Source organism: Nomascus leucogenys, chromosome X (genome assembly GCF_006542625.1).
Source record: "Nomascus leucogenys isolate Asia chromosome X, Asia_NLE_v1, whole genome shotgun sequence".
Classification (NCBI taxonomy): Eukaryota; Metazoa; Chordata; class Mammalia; order Primates; family Hylobatidae; genus Nomascus; species Nomascus leucogenys.
Genome location: NC_044406.1, coordinates 98285632 through 98308584, shown reverse-complemented (window position 1 = coordinate 98308584; position 22953 = coordinate 98285632). Strand labels below are relative to the sequence as shown.

The 22953-nt window shown below is 40.5% G+C and overlaps 1 protein-coding gene across 1 annotated transcript in view; it reads left to right on the top strand.

The window, feature by feature from the left end:
* TRPC5 (transient receptor potential cation channel subfamily C member 5) overlaps positions 1–22953 on the top strand; it is a 312205-nt gene that overhangs the window by 207743 nt on the left and 81509 nt on the right. Inside the window, exons 4-5 of the mRNA XM_003262212.2 lie at positions 20644–20980; positions 22615–22754. Of these exons, the coding sequence (XP_003262260.1) occupies positions 20644–20980; positions 22615–22754 (477 nt within the window). The remainder of the gene's footprint in view (positions 1–20643; positions 20981–22614; positions 22755–22953) is intronic.

The following is a 22953-nucleotide window of genomic DNA, read 5'->3' as shown; positions in this document are numbered from 1 at the left end:
AGAATAATTACAACTCTCTTTAAAATCAAGCTACCAGGGCCCCTACGGTCTTCATACTCCACAGAAATAATTACTCTCTCGGGATTCCAGCTAATTTGATTCTCCCTTCAGCTACATGAACCATGTTCTCTTGTGAGTTTAGTTTCCTGTTTCAGTCATTAGCAAGAAAGTCTCTTGACTTCATTATAGCTTTTGTCAGGCACTGGGAACCCTATCATGGTAGAACAGGAATCTGATTTTGTTATTATCTGTTAGGTGTTCCCTTCAGGAATGAGATTCTGACCACTGAAGTCATGCCTGTGTCCCAAGTACTTGACATGGGGCCTGGCACAGAGTAGATGCTCAGTGAATTTTGCTGGCTTAATTGAGCTGGCTACATTTGGGGTGGTCTTCCCTGGAAACAGATGGAAAATGACTTCTTAAAAGCCCTCCAAGCATTAAGGATCCTTCCTTTCTCTACCAGAGAAAGACAGAATGTGTGGCGAGGGCAAGAAAGGTGTAGGAGTGTGGTGGATGGTTGGAGGGGCAGGGAAGAACAGGACACACTGTTCCTGGTTACATTAAGCACACAGGAGCCAAGATGCATTTGTGTCTTTAGGCCATGTTCCTGAATAATCACCTGGTAAAAGCCATTTTGAGCAAGTTTTTTTGCTATTTTATTTCAAATTTTATGTATTTATTTATTTAAAGACGAAATTTTGCTCTTGTTGCCCAGGCTGGAGTGCAATGGTGCGATCTCGGCTCACTGCAACCTCCACCTCCCGGGTTCAAGCAATTCTCCTGTCTCAGCCTCCCTAGTAGCTGGGATTACAGGCACTCACCACCACGCCCAGCTAATGTTTTGTATTTTTAGTAGAGATGGGGTTTCACTATGTTGGCCAGGCTGCTCTCGAACTCCTGACCTCAGGTAATCCACCCGCCTTAGCCTCCCAAAGTGCTGGGATTAAAGACATGAGCCACCATACCCGGCTTTGAATTTTATTAAAGGGCACACGTGTAGGTTTGTTACATGGGTAAATTGCTCAGTGCTGAGGCTAGGGGTCTCAATGATCCCATCACCCAGGCAGTAAACATAATACCTAACAGGTGGTCCTTCAGCCTAAGCCCCCATTTCTCCCCTATCTAGTGATTCCCAGTGTCTGTTGTTCCCATCTTTACATTAATGTGTATTCAATGTTTAGCTCCCACTCATAAGTGAGAACATGTGGTATTTGGTTTTCTGTTCCTGCATTAGTTTGCTTAGGAATCACCTCCAGCTCCATCCATGTTGCTGCAAAGGACATTTCATTCATCTTTATGGCAAAGTATTTTATGGTGTCTATGTATCACATTTTCTTTATCCAATCCACTGCTGATGGGCACTTGGGTTGATTCCATGTCTTTGCTATTGTGAACAGCACTGCAATTAATATGCAGGTATAGGTATCTTTTTGATAGAATGAATTATTTTCCTTTGGGTATACAACCAGTAGTGGGATTGCGTGGTCAAATGGTAGCTCTATTTTATGTTCTTTAAGAAATCTCCAAACTGCTTTCCACAGTGGCTGAACTAATTTGCATTCCCACCAACAGTGTATGTCTTCCCTTCTCTCCACAGCCTCACCAACATCTGTTGCTTTTTGACTTTTTAATAATCGCCATTCTGACTGGTATGAGATGGTATTTCATTGTGGCTTTGATTTGCATTTCTCTGATGATTAGTGATGTTGAGCATTTTTTTCATATGTTTATTGGCCACTTGTATGTCTTCTTTTGAGAAGTGTCTGTTCATGTCCTCTGAACGTTAAGTTTTTTGCTTTGAATCAAAACCATGCTTAGGCAATCTTCCATCTCAGCTTTGAAAAATACCCTGAGATACCTCAATTTGTCAGTCAGCCCCGAACAAGCCATACTTCCTGCAATCCTGACTTGCCAATCTTTCTCAATGAAAAATTCTCTATTTTATCTACCAAGTTGTCTCCAACCCTCTAAAATGTGTCCTGTATAACAATTCAGTTTGTTCACTCTGGAATTTGTTAGACTTATTTATAGGATCTGACTATACAATGAGGACCATACTGACTGCAATTGGATGTATTTCTCCAACACGTTATTCCTCCCCTACCTCACCATCCCTACCGCCTACTACCACCACTATCAGTCTCCTTTCCAGAATTCTAAGCCAGTAATTGGCATGACAGAACATACCCTCAAAACATTCAGAGGAACAAATAATGGAAACAGTGCTGATGCATGCAAACTCTGTCTAGGCATGAACTAGGTATTCTAGTTCATTCTGTGTTGCTAATAAAAAATATTTGAGACTGGGTTATTTATAAAGAATAGAGGTTTACTTAGCTCACAGTTCTGCAGGCTGAGAAGTTCAAGGGCATTGCCCTGGTTTCTGGAGAGGGCATTTGTGCTGTGTCACAACATGGCAGAGAAGGTCAAAGTGAAAGCAGACAGGTGTGAAGAAAGGAGAGCCTGAGGGGCATACTGGCCTTATTACAACTCACTCTCAAAGAAACAAATCCATCCCTGCAAGAACTAATACGGTCTTACAGGAATGAGAACTCACTCCTGCAAGAACAGCCATTCATGAGGGATACACCCTCATGACCCAAACACCTTTCACTAGGCCCTACCTCCCAACACCACCACACTGGTGATCAAATTCAAAATTAGTTTTAGTGGGGACAAACCAACCATGTCCAAACCATAGCACATAGAGTGTGTCAAATCACATAAACAGTCACTTCAAGACTACATATCCAGAAGTGACAATTGTACATCTCGTAAGTCATAATGATGAAAAGAACTAACATTAATTGAGTGCTTTCTTGTTTAATTCCTATAGTAATTCATGATGAAAAATAATAACACTGGCTTCCTAGTTGCCAGGCATTTAATTAACTCTCTTAATCCTCATAATGACCTCATGACATGAGTTACTATTGTAATCCTCATTTTGCCGATGAGGAAACTGAGGGCTGGAGAGGTTAAGTAACTTGCCCAAGGTAATCCAGCCAGGGAGTGGTGGGGCTGGAATGTGAACTCCAGGTCAGTCTGTCTGACTGCAGAGACCAATCTCCTAACCCTACCACACTACCTTATTAGAAACATCTTTGAGCATGCAGCCCACATTATCCTGTTATGATAAAAAAATACATGAAAATGCCTGCTTCCATCTATTTGGTGTTGAGAATGTTTCAAAGCACTTTCCCATCCCTGATGCATTTGATCTTCACAACAGTCCTGTGAGGAAGACAGGCGTAGGCAACACCACCATTACACAGATAAAGACCAAACACAAAAGCTTGCCCCAAGTCCCACTCCACAAATGAGAGACCAAGCCAGAGTCAGAGTTCAATGTACAGTATACATTTTCAAAATGTGTTCTTTGGGCCGGGCGCGGTGGCTCACGCTTGTAATCCCAGCACTTTGGGAGGCCGAGGCGGGCGGATCACGAGGTCAGGAGATCAAGACCACGGTGAAACCCCGTCTCTACTAAAAAAATACAAAAAAATTAGCCGGGCGTGGTGGCGGGCGCCTGTAGTCCCAGCTACTCGGAGAGGCTGAGGCAGGAGAATGGCATGAACCCGGGAGGCGGAGCTTGCAGTGAGCCGAGATTGCGCCACTGCACTCCAGCTTGGGCAACAGAGCGAGCCTCCGTCTCAAAAAAAAAAAAATGTGTTCTTTGGTATAGCTAGGGATTAAGTCTCCTCCACCTCCTTCATTCTGATTTCATCCTGAAGATTTGAAAGGAAGTGGGCAGCCCACAGCAGGTCATTAAACCCTCCAGCCAAGCTTTCCTATAAATGTAAAAACTACTTGAGTATACCTCACTTTGTCTTCCACATACCCCAACCCTTCAGGATCTGCAGTACCTGACCACATCCTGTGTCTTGAAAGAAAAAAAAAGGAGGGACCTTGACCCTTAAAAACTGGATACACCGAAGGTATGAACACATCTCATTGTGGATTTCTCAGTTTAAAAACATTTATTGGACAATTACAGGTCCAAAATTCCAAAACCCACCTGGCAGGTGAGTAATACTCACCTGGCAGGGGAGATACCATGATCACCAAGCCCACCAAGTTCTGAAAACCCAGTTTTTAAAAATAAATTCCCTATCAAACCTCTCATATGGTGGCAAAACCTGATATGCACTGATGGGAGGCAATTTATGGTGTTTATTTATCCCATTGCGTCTAAGCATTCCCAGGTTTCACTGCTGAAAATTTATTGTGTTTGATTATAGTAGAGTTGCCAGGTAAAACATAGGACACAGTTAAATTTAAATTTCAGATACATAATGAATAAAGTTTTTGTATAAGCATGTCCCAAAATTATAAGGGGCATTTAGTTATACTAAAACATTTTTTGCTATTTAGCTGAAATTCAAATTTAATTGGGCATCCTGTATTTTTATTTGCTAAATTTTGGAACTCTAATTATGGGTGCTGCCTGAAACCTCACTGGGAGTGTTATCTAATATATGGCATAGACAGCATATTACTGTTCTAAAATCTGACAAATTTAGAATTCCAAAACAAATCTGGCCCCAAGAGTTTTGAAAAAGGGATTGTGGACCACTGGACCTATAGCATCCTCCCAGCACTGGGCTTGGTACTTCATGGGGACTCAGCTCCCAAAACGCAACAACCTCTCAAAGAATTATCCCATCACAATGCCTTGCCTCTTGAGCTTTCATTAGATTTCCCCTCTGCTGTCTTTCATAGGTCATTAGCATGCTTTCTGCTTTGATGTATTTATTCTTCAAGGTATGTCCCCTCTAGTGTCCTGATTTAAACTAGTAGGACTGCAACCCACAGCTGACCTAACCACACTTTCTGTGATTTCTTACTTGGCTTTACTGAGTTTCCAGCCTCTCCTGTTCAATTGCTCTGACACTTTCTTCCTTCCTGGTAAGAAGCTTTCCAACACAGACTCCCCTTTACTTCCAGAACTCTCCTCTGTAGTAGGCAGTGAGCTCCTACCACCCTCTGCTGCCATCTCATGGCTAGAATAAGCCATTGCATTAGTCTTAATTCTGTTGCACTAGTTCTTTTTAGAGTCCATCACCGCCAACACAAAATTATAACATCTGCCAGGAAACCCCATTGGGCTAATTCTGACTGCTGTATGCACTTGCAAATGGAAAATTATACTTTTAAAAAAATGCGTTCTAAAACAGTTTTCAACCTCCTCCTTCAACCTAGCCTCACCTTCCTCCATTTAGTTCTAATTAGTGAGGCTTAGCCCTAGTTTGAAATTAAAGATAGGGCTTTCAGTTGACTGATTTTGTGAGTCTGCACCTGTGTTGCCATTGATATTGGCAGCCCAGCTTGGGAACTAAGTCTGCTAGCTAACTGCAACAACAGAGCCAGCTTAGAACAAAATGTCTCAGTAATCCTTGGGTAAGAACATATCTCCTTTTTAAAAATGAAACTCGCCATGGATTAGTGATCTGAGTGGTTAAATATCAAATTGTGCTAGACAGAGAGTACATGTAAAAGGTAGGGGCTATTTCCAATCAGTATCTGGACCTAAACTTTTGTAAAAACCTATTTCTTGTTCTCAAATGTCTGCTGCAGTGGTTTACAAAAAAAAAAAAAAAAAAAATGCTGCACTGCTTAATGAAAGTATGACTCAGCAAGCTCACTACAATGCTGAGGGAAGAAAGGTGCTTGAACATTTCTTCCTCTTCGGGAACTTTTGCATTGCCACTGATTTCCCTTTTGGGCGTTTTTCTCCTCTTCAGAGCCCAGCTTGATTGGCAACTAAAAACAAAACTCATTCTCTTGAGGGTCATTTCTGTAGAGGCAGCTTTTTAAACACATCCTTTCACACAACCAGGCTATCTTCTAAAGAACTGAAATCTAACACAGTACACATTGGGCCCATTTCTATGTGCAGCCATTCACTGAAGGGAGTAGGATGCAGTTCTTAAAAGATCAGTAGACTTTTTCAAACCTCCCAGAAAGGCCCTTACCTCAGATCTTACTATAGCCAGTAACTGCTGTTTCTTCCTGATCCTCACCTTCTCTGGGATAGGGGACAACTCATTCTCACTCTTCAAATTTTCTTTTCCTCTAAATGGACTAAAGGAAGAAGTGTTCACAGCTGTAAGTCTCCCAGCTCAAAGTCAGCTGATTTGTTTTAGGAAACAGGAACATAACTCACTGCCAGTTACTTTAGAGAACCACAGACCTATACTGCTTTATAAACCTCTGAATATTAAACATGTGTCAAGGTGACCTTTCTTTCAGTCTCACCTATTGCACTTTTTTGTACATACCTAAAAACTTAAAATAATCTGAAAATAACCAGTTAGGTGACTTAATGTGAAACTGACTTGTTTTTATCCTAATGCTTTTCTTGCTGATAGCTTTCCCGGCAGGGAACAGGGTGGACTGAACAGGGTAACAAAGATATTTCTCCTCTGACCATTGTCCATTCCTAACGGAGCCACTGGAAGCTTACTGTTGTGGCTTTTCTCTACCTCACAGCCTGGCTTACTTCTCAAAAGCCCATCCCCACGACCAGATCCTCTGCTTCTATGAGGGGATTTTCCCTTTTTTTTCATTGCCTCCTCAAGGAGTGGTGACTCAATTAATTATCAGGGAGGTCTATCTGTACCTCATTATTCTTAAATGAGCACTTAAATACAATGTTTGACATCCAGTAGTCACTCAAATGTTAGATGTTGTTATTATTACTATTTAACCTCTCTGAGCCTCAGTTTTCTCATCTGTAAAATGGATGTAATAATAGTGCCAACCTCCTAGGTTTGTTAATACATATAAACTGCTTTTAAAAGTATTCAAAACTTAGAAAGTTCTGTGTACATTTTATCTGTGACTATTAAGACTTCTACTAGAGAAATGATTTAAGGACATATAGACTGCAAGGTGAAAAAAGAAACGTGTGTGTGTGTTTGGGGATGCTGCGGCAGGGAAGAGTTCTGTGTGGATTATGTGTTTGAAATATGTTTTAGCTGCCGAGAAGAAATGCCCACTAGGCAGTTAAACATTCAGGTGTAAATTTTAGCAGGGACGGAATGAAGATTTTTTTCACTTTAACAAAAACAGTAAATGCCTGCAAAGACCTTTTGGGGTAAGAAATGACATACATAGAAGTGTTCCTCCACTTCCTAAGCTTACCATCTACTAAGAAGGCTGAGTCACTGATTCTACATAGAAGTACATGTAACACAAGGTAGGCGCTGAGAGGTACCACAAGGAAAAAGCAAAGTGGTATGGGCTCAAGGAGAGAGAGGTCACACCTCTGGCTAAAACAATCAGGGAGGGCTTCCAGAAGGAAGTGATTTTCTGATTTCATTATTCACCACAGCCTTTTCTTAGGACTCTAGTGCCTGCTGATTTTTTCCATCTCTGAATGCTCTAAGATCCCAAAGTGTGGTGCCTCACGACAAAGCAGTGAGCTTTTCCTAAAGCTAAATAGATCCAGATTGAATGACTGTCCTTTATTCCGTCCTTTCTTTTATAAAATGGTGGTAACAGGAGATCAAAGGGGTGTGGGCTTTTCTCATGTCCTTACTTGGCAAAACAATCTCCTGATTTGGAGAGGAGTGGCCTTAATCAGTCTGTGAGAGCCAACCATCTGGGAACCTGACATGTTTACCATCTGTACCATTTATGTGGGCGTCTGAACACAAACATTATTGTCCTGTTACTTGTTTCGCATGAGTTAGGCTAGTATCCCTTCAAAAGAGCTCCTGCAGGCCAGAATCATGGCGGTCTCTCTTGTGATGACCCTCTCCCACAGGCCACACGGAGCTGGGCACAGAGCAGGTATTCCAAAATACTTGTTGAAAGGCCTAAGCTGAATCACATCAATCTTGCACTTCCCTTGCAGTAAGCAAGTCAAATTCTATTCTGCCTTGAGTTAAGCATGTGAATCAGGCATTAAATCCTATTGATCCTTTAGACAGCTGTAGAAACAAAAGTCACATACAATAGACTGGTGAGGGGCTGGGAAGATAATTCTCTTCACTGAATGAAAAAATTGGCCGGGCGCGGTGGCTCACGCTTGTAATCCCAGCACTTTGGGAGGCCGAGGCAGGCGGATCACGAGGTCAGGAGATCGAGACCACGGTGAAACCCCGTCTCTACTAAAAAAATACAAAAAATTAGCCGGGCGTGGTGGCGGGCACCTGTAGTCCCAGCTACTCGGAGAGGCTGAGGCAGGAGAATGGCGTGAACCCGGGAGGCAGAGCTTGCAGTGAGCCGAGATTGTGTCACTGCACTCCAGCCTGGGTGACGGAGCGAGACTCCGTCTCAAAAAAAAAAAAAAAAGAAAAAATTCAGAACTCTGCTGCAGTGAAATCAAAGCCATTTTGCCAGTTTTCTGGCAGAGGGGTGGTCTCTTTCCAGTAGAACCTGACATTATTCCTATCAAGAAATATTCCTAGGAGGGGCCAAGAGCCGTTGGGCCCCTCCATTGACAACACAGCTTTATGTCAAAGCAAGCCAGGGCTTTTCCAAAAGTTGTATGCAGTAAGGAAAAAGTACAATAATGTTCAGCCCTTGTCTGGGAGTATTGCAGAATTGGAGCACTGAAGAGGGAAAACGCCCAACAACTGCAGTGAGGATCCTAGCTCATTTGTGAAGAAAAGATTTAAACAGATTAAACAGGGGGATTCCATACAGATCTGCCCTGGGGTGGGCCCCATCACTTCTGGGCTTTGCTAGCCTTCAGGCCCCTTAACTGGCTAATATGATATACCCACTTTAAGCTGTTAAGGTAGTTGATAGTTTTGTATATTACCACTTCCTACAAACATGAATATAGTTTCAATGCTTTAATCCAAAGCAATAAATTATATGGGCATTTCAATCACTGGCGGCAAGGCCAATGGGGAAGATACTGGGAAATTTAGCTTTCTGCATGCCTCTGATCATACCATCCATGGATTGTCAGAGAGTGCAGTGTTTAAAAGCTTGGTCTATGGAATCAACCAAGCTAGTTCCGCAGTCCTGGCTCCACCATTGACCAAGAAATGTGACCTTGGGCTCTGTCCTATCAGCTGTAAAATGATGTAATTCTATATCTGCCATTAGCGTTGCTGTGAGATGATGCATATAAAAAATCCAGTACAGTTGCTGGCACGTTATAACAGCTCAATCTTTGATATGTAATCTTCCAATGTTAAGAATAGTTCCTAGTTGTCTTAGCTACTAGTCTTAGCTACTAGACTCCCTTCACACACTAAGGAAGGAAGAATTTGGAAAGAGAGTATACCACCAAGATTTATCCAGCACAGAGCTATGTATTCAATCACTCATTCAACAAATATCTATTTGGCATCCATCTTGTACCAGGCATTTTGCAAAATGTTGGGAATATGATGAAGAATAAGACAAGCTCCCAGTCCTTGACCAACACTCAGTCTTATAGCTTTTAAGAAGCTGACTGGGCGCAGTGGCTCACGCCTGTAATCCCAGCACTTTGAGAGGCCAAGGTGGGCAGATCACGAGGTCAAGAGATCAAGACCATCCTGGCCAACATGGTGAAACCCTGTCTCCACTAAAAATACAAAAAATTAACCAGGCATGGTGGTGTGCGCCTGTAGTCCCAGCTACTCGGGAGGCTGAGGCATGAGAATTGCTTGAGCCAGGGAGGCGGAGATTGCAGTGAGCTGAGATCGTGCCACTACACTCCAGTCTGGGCAACAGAGTGAGACTCTGTCTCAAAAAGAGAAAAAAAGAAGAAGCTGCTATATTCCTTAAACTTTTTAAGAACCTGAGGAAGGGAATTCATTGGGCAAGGACTATCATTTGCACTAACCCACACACAAATAGAACAACATAACTTCCCATGAAAAGTTAAAAAGTTACAAGGGAAAGCACTTCCAGAATGGCAGAGTTCTGAAAATCTACTCTTCCACAAAAGCTACAAGACATTGGAAATTTTTTTAAATTAATTTTTTCACAATTCCGGAAATTAAGCAAAAGTTTACAATGATCAGAGGAGCATTTACTCAAGTAAAACAGCTAAGTTTTCGAAGAAAAGCAAGTTTTGTAGTGTTTTAATTTGCCCAATTCCCATCTTCCTTTACCCAGCTCAACAGCAGCTTTGAAAACCAACAGCCTTGGAACCATAGTAGCTGTAAAAAGCAGCAGCCTGGCACCCACTGGAGGGGAGGAAACTGGGTTTGGAGCACCCCAAATAGACCCATCCCCAGAGAACTGTCATTATATGATCTGTCAGGCAACTTCGTTAAAAAGCCCAATTCCCAGGACTAGTCTTCATATGATCTGACTCAGTACCAATAGTTCTTTTCCTGGGGGCATTTGTTTAAAAAAATCAGCAACAGTTGTTTAATATGAAGGCTGCCTGAGGCAGTAGATAACAATTGGGTCAAACAATAGGCTAAAGAAAAAGCAATCTAAATCCAGCAACATATAAAAAGAATTAGACACTATGGGGCAGGTGTGGTGGCTCACGCCTGTAATCCCAGCACTTTGGGAGGCAGAGGCCTACGGATCACAAGGTCAGGAGATCAAGACCATGGCTAACATGGTGAAACCCCATCTCTACTAAAAATACAAAAAAAAATAGCCAGGTGTGGTGGCAGGCATCTGTACTCTCAGCTACTCGGGAGGCTGAGGCAGGAGAATGGTGAGAACCCGGGAGGCAGAGCTTGCAGTGAGCCGAGATCGCGCCACTGCACTCCAGCCTGGGCGACAGAGCAAGACTCCATCTCAAAAAAATAATAAAATAAAACAGAATTAAACACTATGACTGAGTAGAATTTATCCCAGGAATATGAGGGTGATTCAACATAACAAAAGTCAATCAATGTAATACATTACATTAATGAAAGGAAAGACAAAACCATGCATGATCATTTCATTTGACAAAGAAGCATTTATCAAAATTCAACAAACTTACATGATAAAAACACATGGAAAACTGTGAAGAGAAGAGAATTTCTTCAGCCTGATAAAGGCCATCTATTAAAAACCCATAGCTAACAACACACTTAATAGGAAACTTGAAAGCTTTTCTTCTAACATCAGGAAAAAGACAGGGATTTCCACTGACAGCACTTCAATTCATCATCATGCTGAAGATTCTAGCCAGGTCAATTAGGTAAGAAAAAGAAATAATAGGCTTCCAGTTTGGAAAGGAAGAATTAAAATTGTCTCTATTCACTGATGACATGACCTTGTACAGAGAAAATCCTAAGGTATCAACAACAAAAATTATTAGAGCTGATAAATGAGTTGGGCAAGGTTGCAAGATAACATACAAAATCAATTGTGTTTTGTTCAACAAAAATTATGGAAGGCCATTGTTTTGGACTGAGCTCCCATACTAGGCCCCAACAGACCAGACCAAACCGAAATGGAATCACCTGCTAAATGCCATATAATCAAACTAAAACTTTAAGAAAGCAAATACATCCCCAAACAGACCATTTTGTCCTGAAAATAGGGGATTCTACTCCACCTGAGTCCATGTAATGTGGAAGATGCCTCTGTTTTAACCCTTGCCAAAAAAAGTAACCTGATGTTAACCAATATTTTTTTCCTATTGTTCTGTTTCCTTTTTCCCACCTTACAAAACCCACTGTTCTGCTATTGCCTAGTAGAATGGAATGTCTCATTCTATTTTGTAGAATGGAGGCTTCCCTGATTCATACACCATGAAAAAAGCCAGTTAGATCTATAACTAAATTTGTTGAGATTTTGTCTTTTGACAGTTTCTATACACTAGCAATCAACAATCCAAAAATGAAATTAAGAAAACAATTCCATTTACAATAGCATTAAAAACAATAAAATACTTAGGAATAAATTTAACAAAAGAAGTGTAAGACTTGTACACTGAAAAAAACCGTAAAACACTGTTCAAAGAAACTAAAGAAGATCTACATAAGTGGAAAGATATTCCATGTTCGTGGACTAGAAGACTTCATATTGTTAAAATGGTAATATTCTCCAAATTGTTCTTACCTTTATGGTTAATTGATTTTCAACAAGGGTGTCAAAACAATATAATGGGGAAATAGTAGTGTTTTCCAAAAATAGTGCCGGGACAAATGGATATCCACATGCAAACGAATGCAACTGGGCCTCTACCTCACAAAATATGCAAACGGATTAAATACCTAAATATAAAAGCTAAAGCTATCAAACTCTGAGAAGAAAACAATGGTGTGAATCTTTGTGACCTTGGATTGGGTAATGATTTCTTAGATATGACAACAGTAAGTCTGTCAGATTAGTATCTATGTAGGTTCAGTCAAATCCAACCATAGATTTGAGTTATTATACTATATAACCCTATAAAATATATAGAAGTATTATAACTTTGCCTTTATAACAAAACCCAAGAGTCTGTTTCAATTTATAATTTCAGCATTTAAGCAAAGAGATTTTAGTTCTCAAAGTTGAGGAAAATGACAAAACAATAAGGGAAGAAAGAACCAGGCCTTAGTGCTGTATATTTTTCTCTTGAGGTTGTAAGGCAGAGTATCCTTCTTTCCAGAACATTTTATTATATTTCACTTACAGACCTAATTTTCTGTGTCAAAGTATAATTCCCATACTGAAGCTCTAACCTAAAAATGCAAAAAAAGTTGTCTTCATTGTACAAACATATCCATCACTTTAATGAGATAATAAGGGAACAAAATTTAGGATTCAAGCTAAGTAAGGATACTGTTTCAATGAACGTGTCCCTAAAATAAACCAGCATTAGCAGTTAATTTATGTGTCTAGAAAATCTCAGTTCCCACCAGTAAAAATATCCTCAGTGGCTAGTGCACCTTGAAAAAAAATCTGGCATACTAAATAAATAATGTTCATGTGGGAGCCAGGAGCTGGGTAAGCCTTGCCTTTAGACTACTCTGTGACTACAAAAATAAAGCCAGCACTTTTGGAACTAATAAGCCTTCACTTGTCAGTATCATAAAGAGTATTGCCCAACTAAACTTTGCTCCCACCGGTTCAGTAGTTACTTATTTCTACCTAAGCACTCACCTTCCGATTTTACCCAAGTATTTAAAATCGAAAGAAAAAAGCATTATATTTCCTCGCTACTTTGCCCAAATTACAAAATGAGTCATTATTTTTAGTTTCAAGTCACAAAAAAAAAATTAACAGGTTTTACATTAAAGTTAAAAATTGCTAAAAGTTACTATTATAACATGTAATTAAAACTGCAAAACATGAATTTGCATTCAAGGTGTATAAAAACACTAAAAATTGTTTTTCTTAAAAATTATAAGAAGGCATAAAAATGTACATTTTGCTTAAAAATAAAAAATTGTCTTAAAATTAAATAAAATAAAGTGAATGGTTTAAGCAAATTATAAAGACACTATAAAAACTAATCCTGAAAATAAAACTCTGTGTAAACACATTAACTAAACTCAAAAGAATATTATATTTCTTTTCTGTAAATTAAACACTCAAATAAAAGCACCACAAAGTTTTCTTAAGATGCTAATCTACTCTTTAGCAAAACTTGTCAAGGGTTATAACAGGTATGTAAAAATCTTACTTCATGGTCAAACTGGTTAAAATTAAACAGAATTATCTATAAGGTTTCATTAAAATTAAGGTTAACATTAATAGCAAACTAATGCAAGGGTAAAATTTAACTTTCTCTCTTAAACACAATTTTCATGTAATTGAAAAGGCTAATAAATGGTTTTTGGTTTTCCAGATTGTTATCATTTTGGCAAAACAAAACAAAACAAACAAACAGAAAAACAACTTATGATAATCTAAAGTTCTGTTTCATAATATCAAGGGTTTTAAATTTTAAACATATTTAACAGCCTTCTCAAAATCAAACTTTACTTTCAAGGTTGGCTTTTGAGTGCTTCACAGGACCCCTGAACCATCCAAAAAAGAGGTAAACAGGATTATTTGGCAACATAAAATTGAGAAAATAATGTCTAATACATTATATTTTAGGGAATATTATAAAATAAAATGTCTAATACGTTATATTTTAGGGAATATTATTAACATATGTTCCAAAACTGTATGGAATTTCTAAGGTTCTTATGTCTGAATATGTGCTATTAATCACAATTAAAGTTGTTATGTTGGGTTATTGTAAGCCACAAAAATAACCAAATTTCTTTGTCAATTGTGTTTCTAACTGTATCCAAACTGGACATTTTGTTATTTACAGACAATTGTTATTTTGTTTTAATTCTCTTCAAAACATTGTTTATATTCAAGCTTTGGAACTTTAACAAGTGCTCTCAAACGCCGGTTACTCATAACAACAACAAAACGTGCAGAACTCATAAAAAGCTAAAATGTTTATAAACATAAAGCAAAACAAAGGTTAATAAAATGGAATAAACTAATAAAAAACAAAAACAAATTTTTACCTTTTACTTAGAACACTGCTAATCTTTATCTCATTTTTCAGAGTCAAGAAAACTTGTCTTAAGCTAGCTACAGCCTTTAACAACTAAGTAAAGTATACTCCTGTGAATAGAATTTAAAGCGTGTTTGCTTCTCTGTGCCTAGTTCCTCTAGAATTTAAAAACTAGTTATAAGTAGGCCGGGCGCAGTGGCTCACGCCTGTAATCCCAGCACTTTGGGAGGCCGAGGTGGGCGGATCACGAGGTCAGGAGATTGAGACCATCCTGGCTAACACGGTGAAACCCCGTCTCTACTAAAAATACCAAAAAAAAAAAAAAAAAAAAAATTAGCTGGGCATGGTGGCAGGCGCCTGTGGTCCCAGCTACTCGGGACGCTGAGGCAGGAGAATGGCGTAAACCCGGGAGGCGGAGCTTGCAGTGAGCTGAGATCTCGCCACTGCACTCCAGCCTGGGCGACAGAGCGAGACTCCGTCTCAAAAAACAAACAAACAAACAAACAAACTAGTTGTAAGTATTCTTAAATTACAACGATATAGTTGTTTGCATCAATGCAATAAGAATCTATTTTCTTTTCTAACAGAACACAATTAAAAAAAAAAAAAGACTGGTTATTTTACCAAGGCTTTTACTGCAATGGTGCGCTCTCCTTTAAGGAATCGAACTTGACTTACGGAACCAATAAAACCCTTGGAAACTGGCCTCATATTTTGTGTACACATTCCCTGTACAGGATTTCTGATCTGTAGTAAGTAAAGAATGTCACTTTCTGACAGGCCAGGAACCCCAAGTTATCTTAAAACTTTAATAAGAAATGAATTCACCCAACTCATAGGTATTTAATGGTACAAATCCATGGCTGGGCTTGGCTTTAACAAGTCTTATCTCAAATTCCTTCTATATAACAGAGTTCCATCAAAGCCGATTTAAAAGGCCTGTGTGGCAAATAATTATTCTTGGTGCATTGTATACAAATAATTAAGCCAAATATAATAAAGCAAACCAGTCCTACCATAATTTGTCTTTTAATAAAAATAGGAAACTGAAAAGTGAAAATTATGTTTCAAAAACTATAGCACACCTGTTGTTAAATTCTAGTCTTGCCTAATGTTTTTCAACTTTTATTATCTTCTACAGTTTAAATTATATCCGTTACCGAAATCGACTCCTGGATACATCACACTCAAGTCAAAGCCTAAAGAGCTGAGAAAGCAACCTCTAACAGCCCAGAAAAACGTCCTAACAATGAAAAAAAAAATTGTAAGCTGGAAATCATAAAAGCCGACAGAATCATGCCCATTTTGCAGACAACTATCCAAAAACATCTACAAACGGTGTTGCCCCTGCAGTCAATCCAAGACTAAAAAACTTTCTGCTCCCCCCATCAGCAGGAAGTAGCCAGAAAGAACACGTCGCCCCTTGTCCTTTTATAACTGTAGGGTCTGGAATGACAGAGCAGGACCACCATCATCTCAGACAAACACCGCCACTTTAAGTTCCAGCTGCCTTTCCAGCTTCATGCATTTCAAGGAAATCACTTCTTTTCTAACTACAAGCAGCCAAAAAAGAGTAGACAGTAAAACACAGATAAGAAGGCTGGGGCACGGAGGAAGGCAGGGCAAAGTCTCTTGGGTAACTGCCAAACTTCACCCTCATACAATGGGCTCCAGTAAAACAGTGGGCCTTAATAAGCACATTCTTTTCCCTTCAGGTACACTGAGATAGGGAAGCTAAAAGCAGACTCCAGGGATATGCCTGCAGCTACAGAAAGATGTAGGGGAACAGACACACAACTCTCCCTCCCAAATAAGCACAACAAAGAGACACAGAAGCAGTCCAAGCCTCTGATAAACTCTCCCACCCTGAATCCTTAAAAACTCTTAGTCTGTAAGAGAATGCTACTTCTGACCTAACTCAGTCAGACATCCCTCCCTGGTTGGAAATAAACCTGTTGACTGTCGAGCCGACCTTCTTGTTTCTCTCCTCTTTCCTTAATTCTTACAACAACAACAAAAACTACAAATTGGACTTCATTAAAATAAAATCCTACTGCTCTAGGCTCTGGACAGTTTGGGTTTTTGTGCAATAAGGCATCTAGTGGGTACACACTCTGCAGTTTTTCCTGTAATTCTTCTTTCTGAGGCATTCTTAGAATCGACTAGAGATTGATTAAATAACCTGTCAAATGTGAACTTCAGTATGCAAGCAGAATCAGGATTGTGCTTTCAAAGCTCAAAAATGTGTTTAGATTAGATACTACATGGTGGCTTAATAAAAATTTCCTTTATCATATTCTAATTGCAGTTTGTTCTGCCAGAATCCACACCACCCTACACTACTTCTGTCAGATATAAAAATAGAAGATAAAAACCTGTCCAACTTTAAAATTGCCCAGCTTGAGCCAAATTGAAAATCAGAGCAGAGGCATTGAAGATAAAGGTTGGGTGATATATCCACTATTAAAAGAAGCTTCACTTCTGCATTTGTGCCTTAGCAGAAAGTGATTTCTGGGGTTGGAGTTCCTGGGAATACATAAGGGGAAGTCACATGAGGTCATCAAGGCCATTGCGGAAGAGCTCCAGATGTGTGTCTGGTTCAGGCTGATGCAGTAGCATAGGACAGAGATTGGCAAACTACAATTTGCTGCCTGTTGGTGCGAATAAAGTTTTATTGGCACACAGCTAAGCCCATTCATGTACATATTGTCTATGGCTGAGTTTGCACTGCAACAGCTGAGTTGGGTAGCTACAACAGTGACAGTGTGGCCTGCAAAGCCACACTATGTGGCCCTTTACAGAAAAATCTGCTAATCCCTGCCAAATAACATCAGTATTTCATGTCAATCCGGATATCTCCATTTAGATGTCTCACAGACAAATCTAATTTGACAGGCTTAAAAGGGCATGCACTTCCATAAACCTGTTTCATCTTCAGTGTTCCCTCTCTCAGTTAATGGCACTACCATCACTAATTCACCTGAATGAGAAGCCTCCCTCCCCTTTACTTCCCACACCCCATCCATTACTCCATTCCCCATCCATCAGCACATCCTGCCAATTCTACCTCCCCACTGCATTTCAAATCTGACCACATCTCTCCATTTCCACTGCCATTTCCTTAGTCTAAGTCACGATCATTTTGTTCAAGATTGACAACAGTTTTCTAACTAATCTTTCTGCCTCTAGTTTTGACTGCCCTCTGCTTCTAATCCATCCTCCACCCAGCAACCAGAAGGATCTTTTCAACATCTAAATCTAATTTTCTTACATGCATAATAATATATGTAGCTGATTTAATGAGCCCTTACTATGTGCCAGGCATAGTTCTAAGCACTTCGTATGTAGTAACTGATCTTAATCCTCACACCAACCCTACAAGGTAGATATTATTATCTCCATTCTTTAGAGGAACACATTAAAAAACAGAGTAGAACTTGTTCAGTTACACAGTTAGTAAACAACAGAGCCAGTTGCAACTGCTTTATTATACTACTCTACACATACACACACACACACACACACACACTACTTATGGCTTCTCATTGCTCTTAAAATGGTTCATACTGTGTTTTTTTTTTTTGGAGATGGAGTCTCGCTCCGTTGCCCAGCCTGGAGTGCAGTGGCGCGATCTCGGCTCACTGCAACCTCCACCTTCTGGGCTCAAGCGATTCTCCTGCGTAGCTGAGATTACAGGTGCACACCACCATGCCCAGCTAATTTTTGTATTCTTAGTAGAAACGGGATTTCATCATGTTGGCCCGGCTGACCTCAAACTCCTGACCTCAAGTGATCTGCCTGCCTTGGCCTTTATTATTATTATTATTATTATTATTATTATTATTATTATTGACAGGATCTCACTCTGTTGCCCAGGCTGGAGTGCAGTGGCAATATCTCTGCTCACTGCAGCCTCTGCCTCCTGGGTTCAAGCGATTCTCTTGCTTCAGCCACCCGAGTAGCTGGGATTACAGGTACACACCAACACGCCCTACAATTTTTGTATTTTTAGTAGAGACGGGGTTTCACCATGTTGGCAAGATTGGTCTTGAATTCCTGGCATCAAGCGATCTCCCCGCCTTGGCCTCTCAAAGCTCCAGGCCTACAGGCATGAGCCACCGTGCCCAGCTGAGTCCATGCTATCTTTAATGGCCAAAGACCATCGTCTTGATCTTCTCTAACCCGTTTACCTCTCCAGCCTGGTCTTTTGCTATTCACAGCCTTGCAATTTAAGCTGCAGCCACCCTGACTGCAGTAGCCCCCCATATACAAGGCAGGCTCTTTTTCACCTCTATGCCTTGGTCATGTGATCCTCTCTGCTCTGGCGGTTTACTCTCTTTTCTTTTCCTCTCCCACACCTAGCCAACTGTTGCACATCTTTTAATGCTTCAGTCAGGTATCACCTACTCCAGGAAGCCTTCGCTAAGCAATCCAGAATTGTCTCTCCCTTGTGTTCCCATTATGCCATGGTCATATCATTTTTGGTGCCCTTACTATACAACTGTATAACTCTCCTGTTGTGCTTCTGTTTCCCTCAGTAGACTGTGAGCTCCCAGCAGTTCTTCTACTGCAAAGGTCTTGCTTTACTCTTTGACTTTTCTGTATTTTCTTGGACTTCATCATCCTAGCCTTTGGCATAGGCTACTGTGGCAAAAAAAAAAAAAAGAGTAGAAAGGGACTATAGGATTTTGTCTTTTTGTGTATGAATGCGTGGAAAGGAAGTGTGAGGGCATAATGGAGATCATGAACATGTTTGGAGGAAATGACATCACAGGATGAAAACATTTTAGAGCTTATTTTTGGTAGTTTCATACCAGTAATCTTCTTTAGGACAGGCTAGACCCCAAAATATATAATGGCTCAAACACAACAGAACTTTCTCCGTGATGTAACAGTCCAAAACAGGTATTCTTATTCAGCAAGCTAGTTCTGCTAACATGGTTATTGAGGGACGGGGGCTGACAGAAGCCCCTAGATCACACCAGGTTATCACATCCCAGTCAGTCAGAAAAGGAAAAGAACATGGAGGAGCACACATGGGAAACTTCTATAGGCCCGACCTGGTTGTGCCACACAGCATTTCCCACAGTGAGAAATAAGTCATGTGGCCACACCTCACTGCAAGGGAGCCTGGGTAATGTAGTCCAGCTGTGTGCTCAAGGAGAAGAATGGTTGTGGTGGGAAACTAGTGACCTTCACAGATAAACTAACAGTAAAGTTAGGCAAGTTTACCTTTGGTGTTGGGTAAATGATGAAAGAGGTTTATTTCCTTTGTACTAGTAAGCTAAATGGTGCAGCTCTGTTTAACCTGTCCCATGGGAAGCTGGGGTAGTCAAATGTAGGCAGTATTTAAAATCATAGTTGACAGTTGAGCTCCCTGTTGAGTCACTTACCAGGAAGCAGCAGCTGGATAGTGATTTGCAATGCTGATGATTCCTTAATTATTAATCACTGACACTTTGTAGATTGCCTTTGAGTAAATCCCAGCTGGGTTAGTATACAATATCATAATGCCAGCCCCCCAATATTTTTTCCTTTTGCATGTCTAGACTAGAGACGATATTAAATAGATGGCACAGTAGCAACCTGATTCATTACAAGCTAACCAAGAGGTGCTCAAAACAAAATCAAGAAAAATAAAAACAAAATATAAAAGGGAACTCATTTTCATTTCAAACCCTAGCTACAGGCATGGGCTTATTCCCTGCCAGTTTGTGTTTGCCCAAACAGAGTGCACACTGATGATGATCTCATGTAGACTAAGGGAATGAGCAGATGTGAATCAATTTGAAATGAAATATCTCCATGATTCTCTGCTAAAAGGCATGTAAGTTCCCAGGAGAGTTTGTAAAACAGCTACCCAGGCTCTACTCTCTCCTCCATCCACACCCCAGAGTTTCATTTAGTCAGTCTGTAGAAGGACCTGGGGATTTAGATTTTTTAATGTTCCCTGGATGATTCTGATGTAAAACCAGGTTTGAGGAAGGACAACTCTGACAGGGTGGGAGGGACAACAGGAAGGTATGCCAAAGCATGAACCAGACAGAGTGATTTTGTTTTAATATATTAAAAAATAATGAACAGTAAGGAAAATCTAGTTTCATAGTTTGACGTGAAGAGCCGTCTCTGGGGTTAGATGCATTCACAGGCACCTAGAAAACAGGCCTCTTCTGGGGATTGGCCATACAATCCCTTGCCAGAGCTGACTGTAAACTAGGAAAGGTATTATGACGGTAGATTTTCTCCTGGACATTCCAGATGCCTAACTTGTTTTCTTCTTTTCCCAGTTTGTTGCTCAGCCCAACTGCCAACAGTTGCTTGCCACCCTGTGGTATGACGGCTTCCCTGGATGGCGGCGGAAACACTGGGTAGTCAAGCTTCTAACCTGCATGACCATTGGGTTCCTGTTTCCCATGCTGTCTATAGCCTACCTGATCTCACCCAGGAGCAACCTTGGGCTGTTCATCAAGAAACCCTTTATCAAGTTTATCTGCCACACAGCATCCTATTTGACCTTCCTCTTTATGCTTCTCCTGGCTTCTCAGCACATTGTCAGGACAGACCTTCATGTACAGGGGCCTCCCCCAACTGTCGTGGAATGGATGATATTGCCTTGGGTTCTAGGTAAGTCAAAGGGACCAGGAGCTATGGCCAGACTGCCTGATGGTCCTGTTTAAATAAACTACTAGAACAGGCAGTCAGACTAGCTCTGAACTAGGGCACCCCCACCCCACCCCCATGCAGTGTGGTAGTTCTTTGTTGGGAGTCTCAGAAATGTAGTTCCTTCTGTCCCAGGCGCTGGTCACTCAATATTGTCTGGTCCATGGTGAGATTGGCAGTACACCTAGGGCTTGCTTTTGCTAACCTAATATCTTCAAGGACAGAGAAGCTGTCTGTCAGTTAGTCTAGAGACAAAGCCAAGTATCAGTCAGGACAGGCCTCAAGTAAGGTAAGCAGAGCAAGTGCTGATCAGTCTATTCAAAGCACCTTTTCCCATAACCAAGGAGCACATGAATCTGCTCATTTCTCATGGCTACTCCACACGACCCAGTTATTGTTCAGGGTCTACATTCTATTTGGACACTGACTTCACAACCAAGGGGGAAACCTGGGAAATTCACACACATCATGGTAAAAGCAGCCCTACCAGTAGTCTCCAGGCATAATTAGATTGCACTGGACTCTCCAACACGTACTGTGCTGTGACTCTGTGCTCCAGGGTGGTAGTCCTCATCCTTGAGGAGGTAAAACTAAGTTATGATTTGAGATGGGCTAGGAGACAAGGATGGCACCAACTGAGTGACTCATATGAGGGAGAGAAGCATTCTCAAGAGGCCATAGACCATTTAGGGCTATAATACTTGTGTAAAAATTTTATTCCCTTACAATGGGAAGGCAGATGAGGAATTAGAAGTGATAACAAGTAACAGAGAACAAAAGTGCTAAGACACTAGAGAAGAAAAAAAACAATGGAATGAATGATCTTCTAAGTCCTTGCTACTCAAACTGTGGTCCCCAAACCAGCAATATCAGTACCACCTGGGAGATTATTTGACACAAAGAACCTCAGGTGCCACCCGGGATCTGAATTTTAACATGATCCTCAGGTAATTCACATGTACTTTAAAGTCTGAGAAAGTGCGGCCCTAGACCACAGCCACACCTTTTACTATTTACTTTATTCCAAGGCTGAAGAAACATCCATGTCATCAGGTAAAATTTTACAAAACTTCTACATGATGAGAGAAAAAAGGAAAAAAAATGAGTTATAAATTATTTTGGGCCCCATTGCCTAGCTTTAGCCCGAACATCTGGTAATTTGATCCATGATCAGCTTGCTCACCTCAAAACACATTGAGAAGTTTTCTTTCCTGAACCCAGTGGAAACTAAGGACTATGGGATAATACTGATCTAATTAATTTATTGATGAAATGATTCCGATTCCAAAATGGAAAGGAAGCAGAATCAGGCACCCAAAATTGCAACAGCATTCCAGTAACTATAGTAAAAATGCTAAGAGTAGTATCCAGAAAAGTATAACATATGGGCATTTTCAGGAAAAGCCTACCAGGTTTGGCAAGTTCAAAACTGGGAGGTGGAGTAGGAAAGCAAGTGATTATTGTCTCTCAAGGCTTCACTCCACTGAGACCCCAATTCATTCCTTAATTTCATCCTTATTCACTTGGAGGGAGGGATCCTTATATGATGACCAGGGCTGACCCTATGTAGAAATAAACTGTTTTCCTCCATTATTCAGGTTTCATTTGGGGTGAGATTAAGGAAATGTGGGATGGTGGATTTACTGAATACATCCATGACTGGTGGAACTTGATGGATTTCGCAATGAACTCCCTATACCTGGCAACTATTTCCTTGAAGATTGTGGCCTATGTCAAGGTAAATTGGAATGTCTGCCATTTTTCCTACACAGCGATTTTGGCTACATTAAACTTTTGCACCGAGAGCATAAAGAGTTTTGAGAAAAAGTGATGATGATGATGGCTCAATCCATGTGGGAAATTACCATATAAACAGACATTCTTTCAGTGGTTTGTAAGCAGTGTCCACCTAAGCAAAGAAAGTGGAAAATGGAACA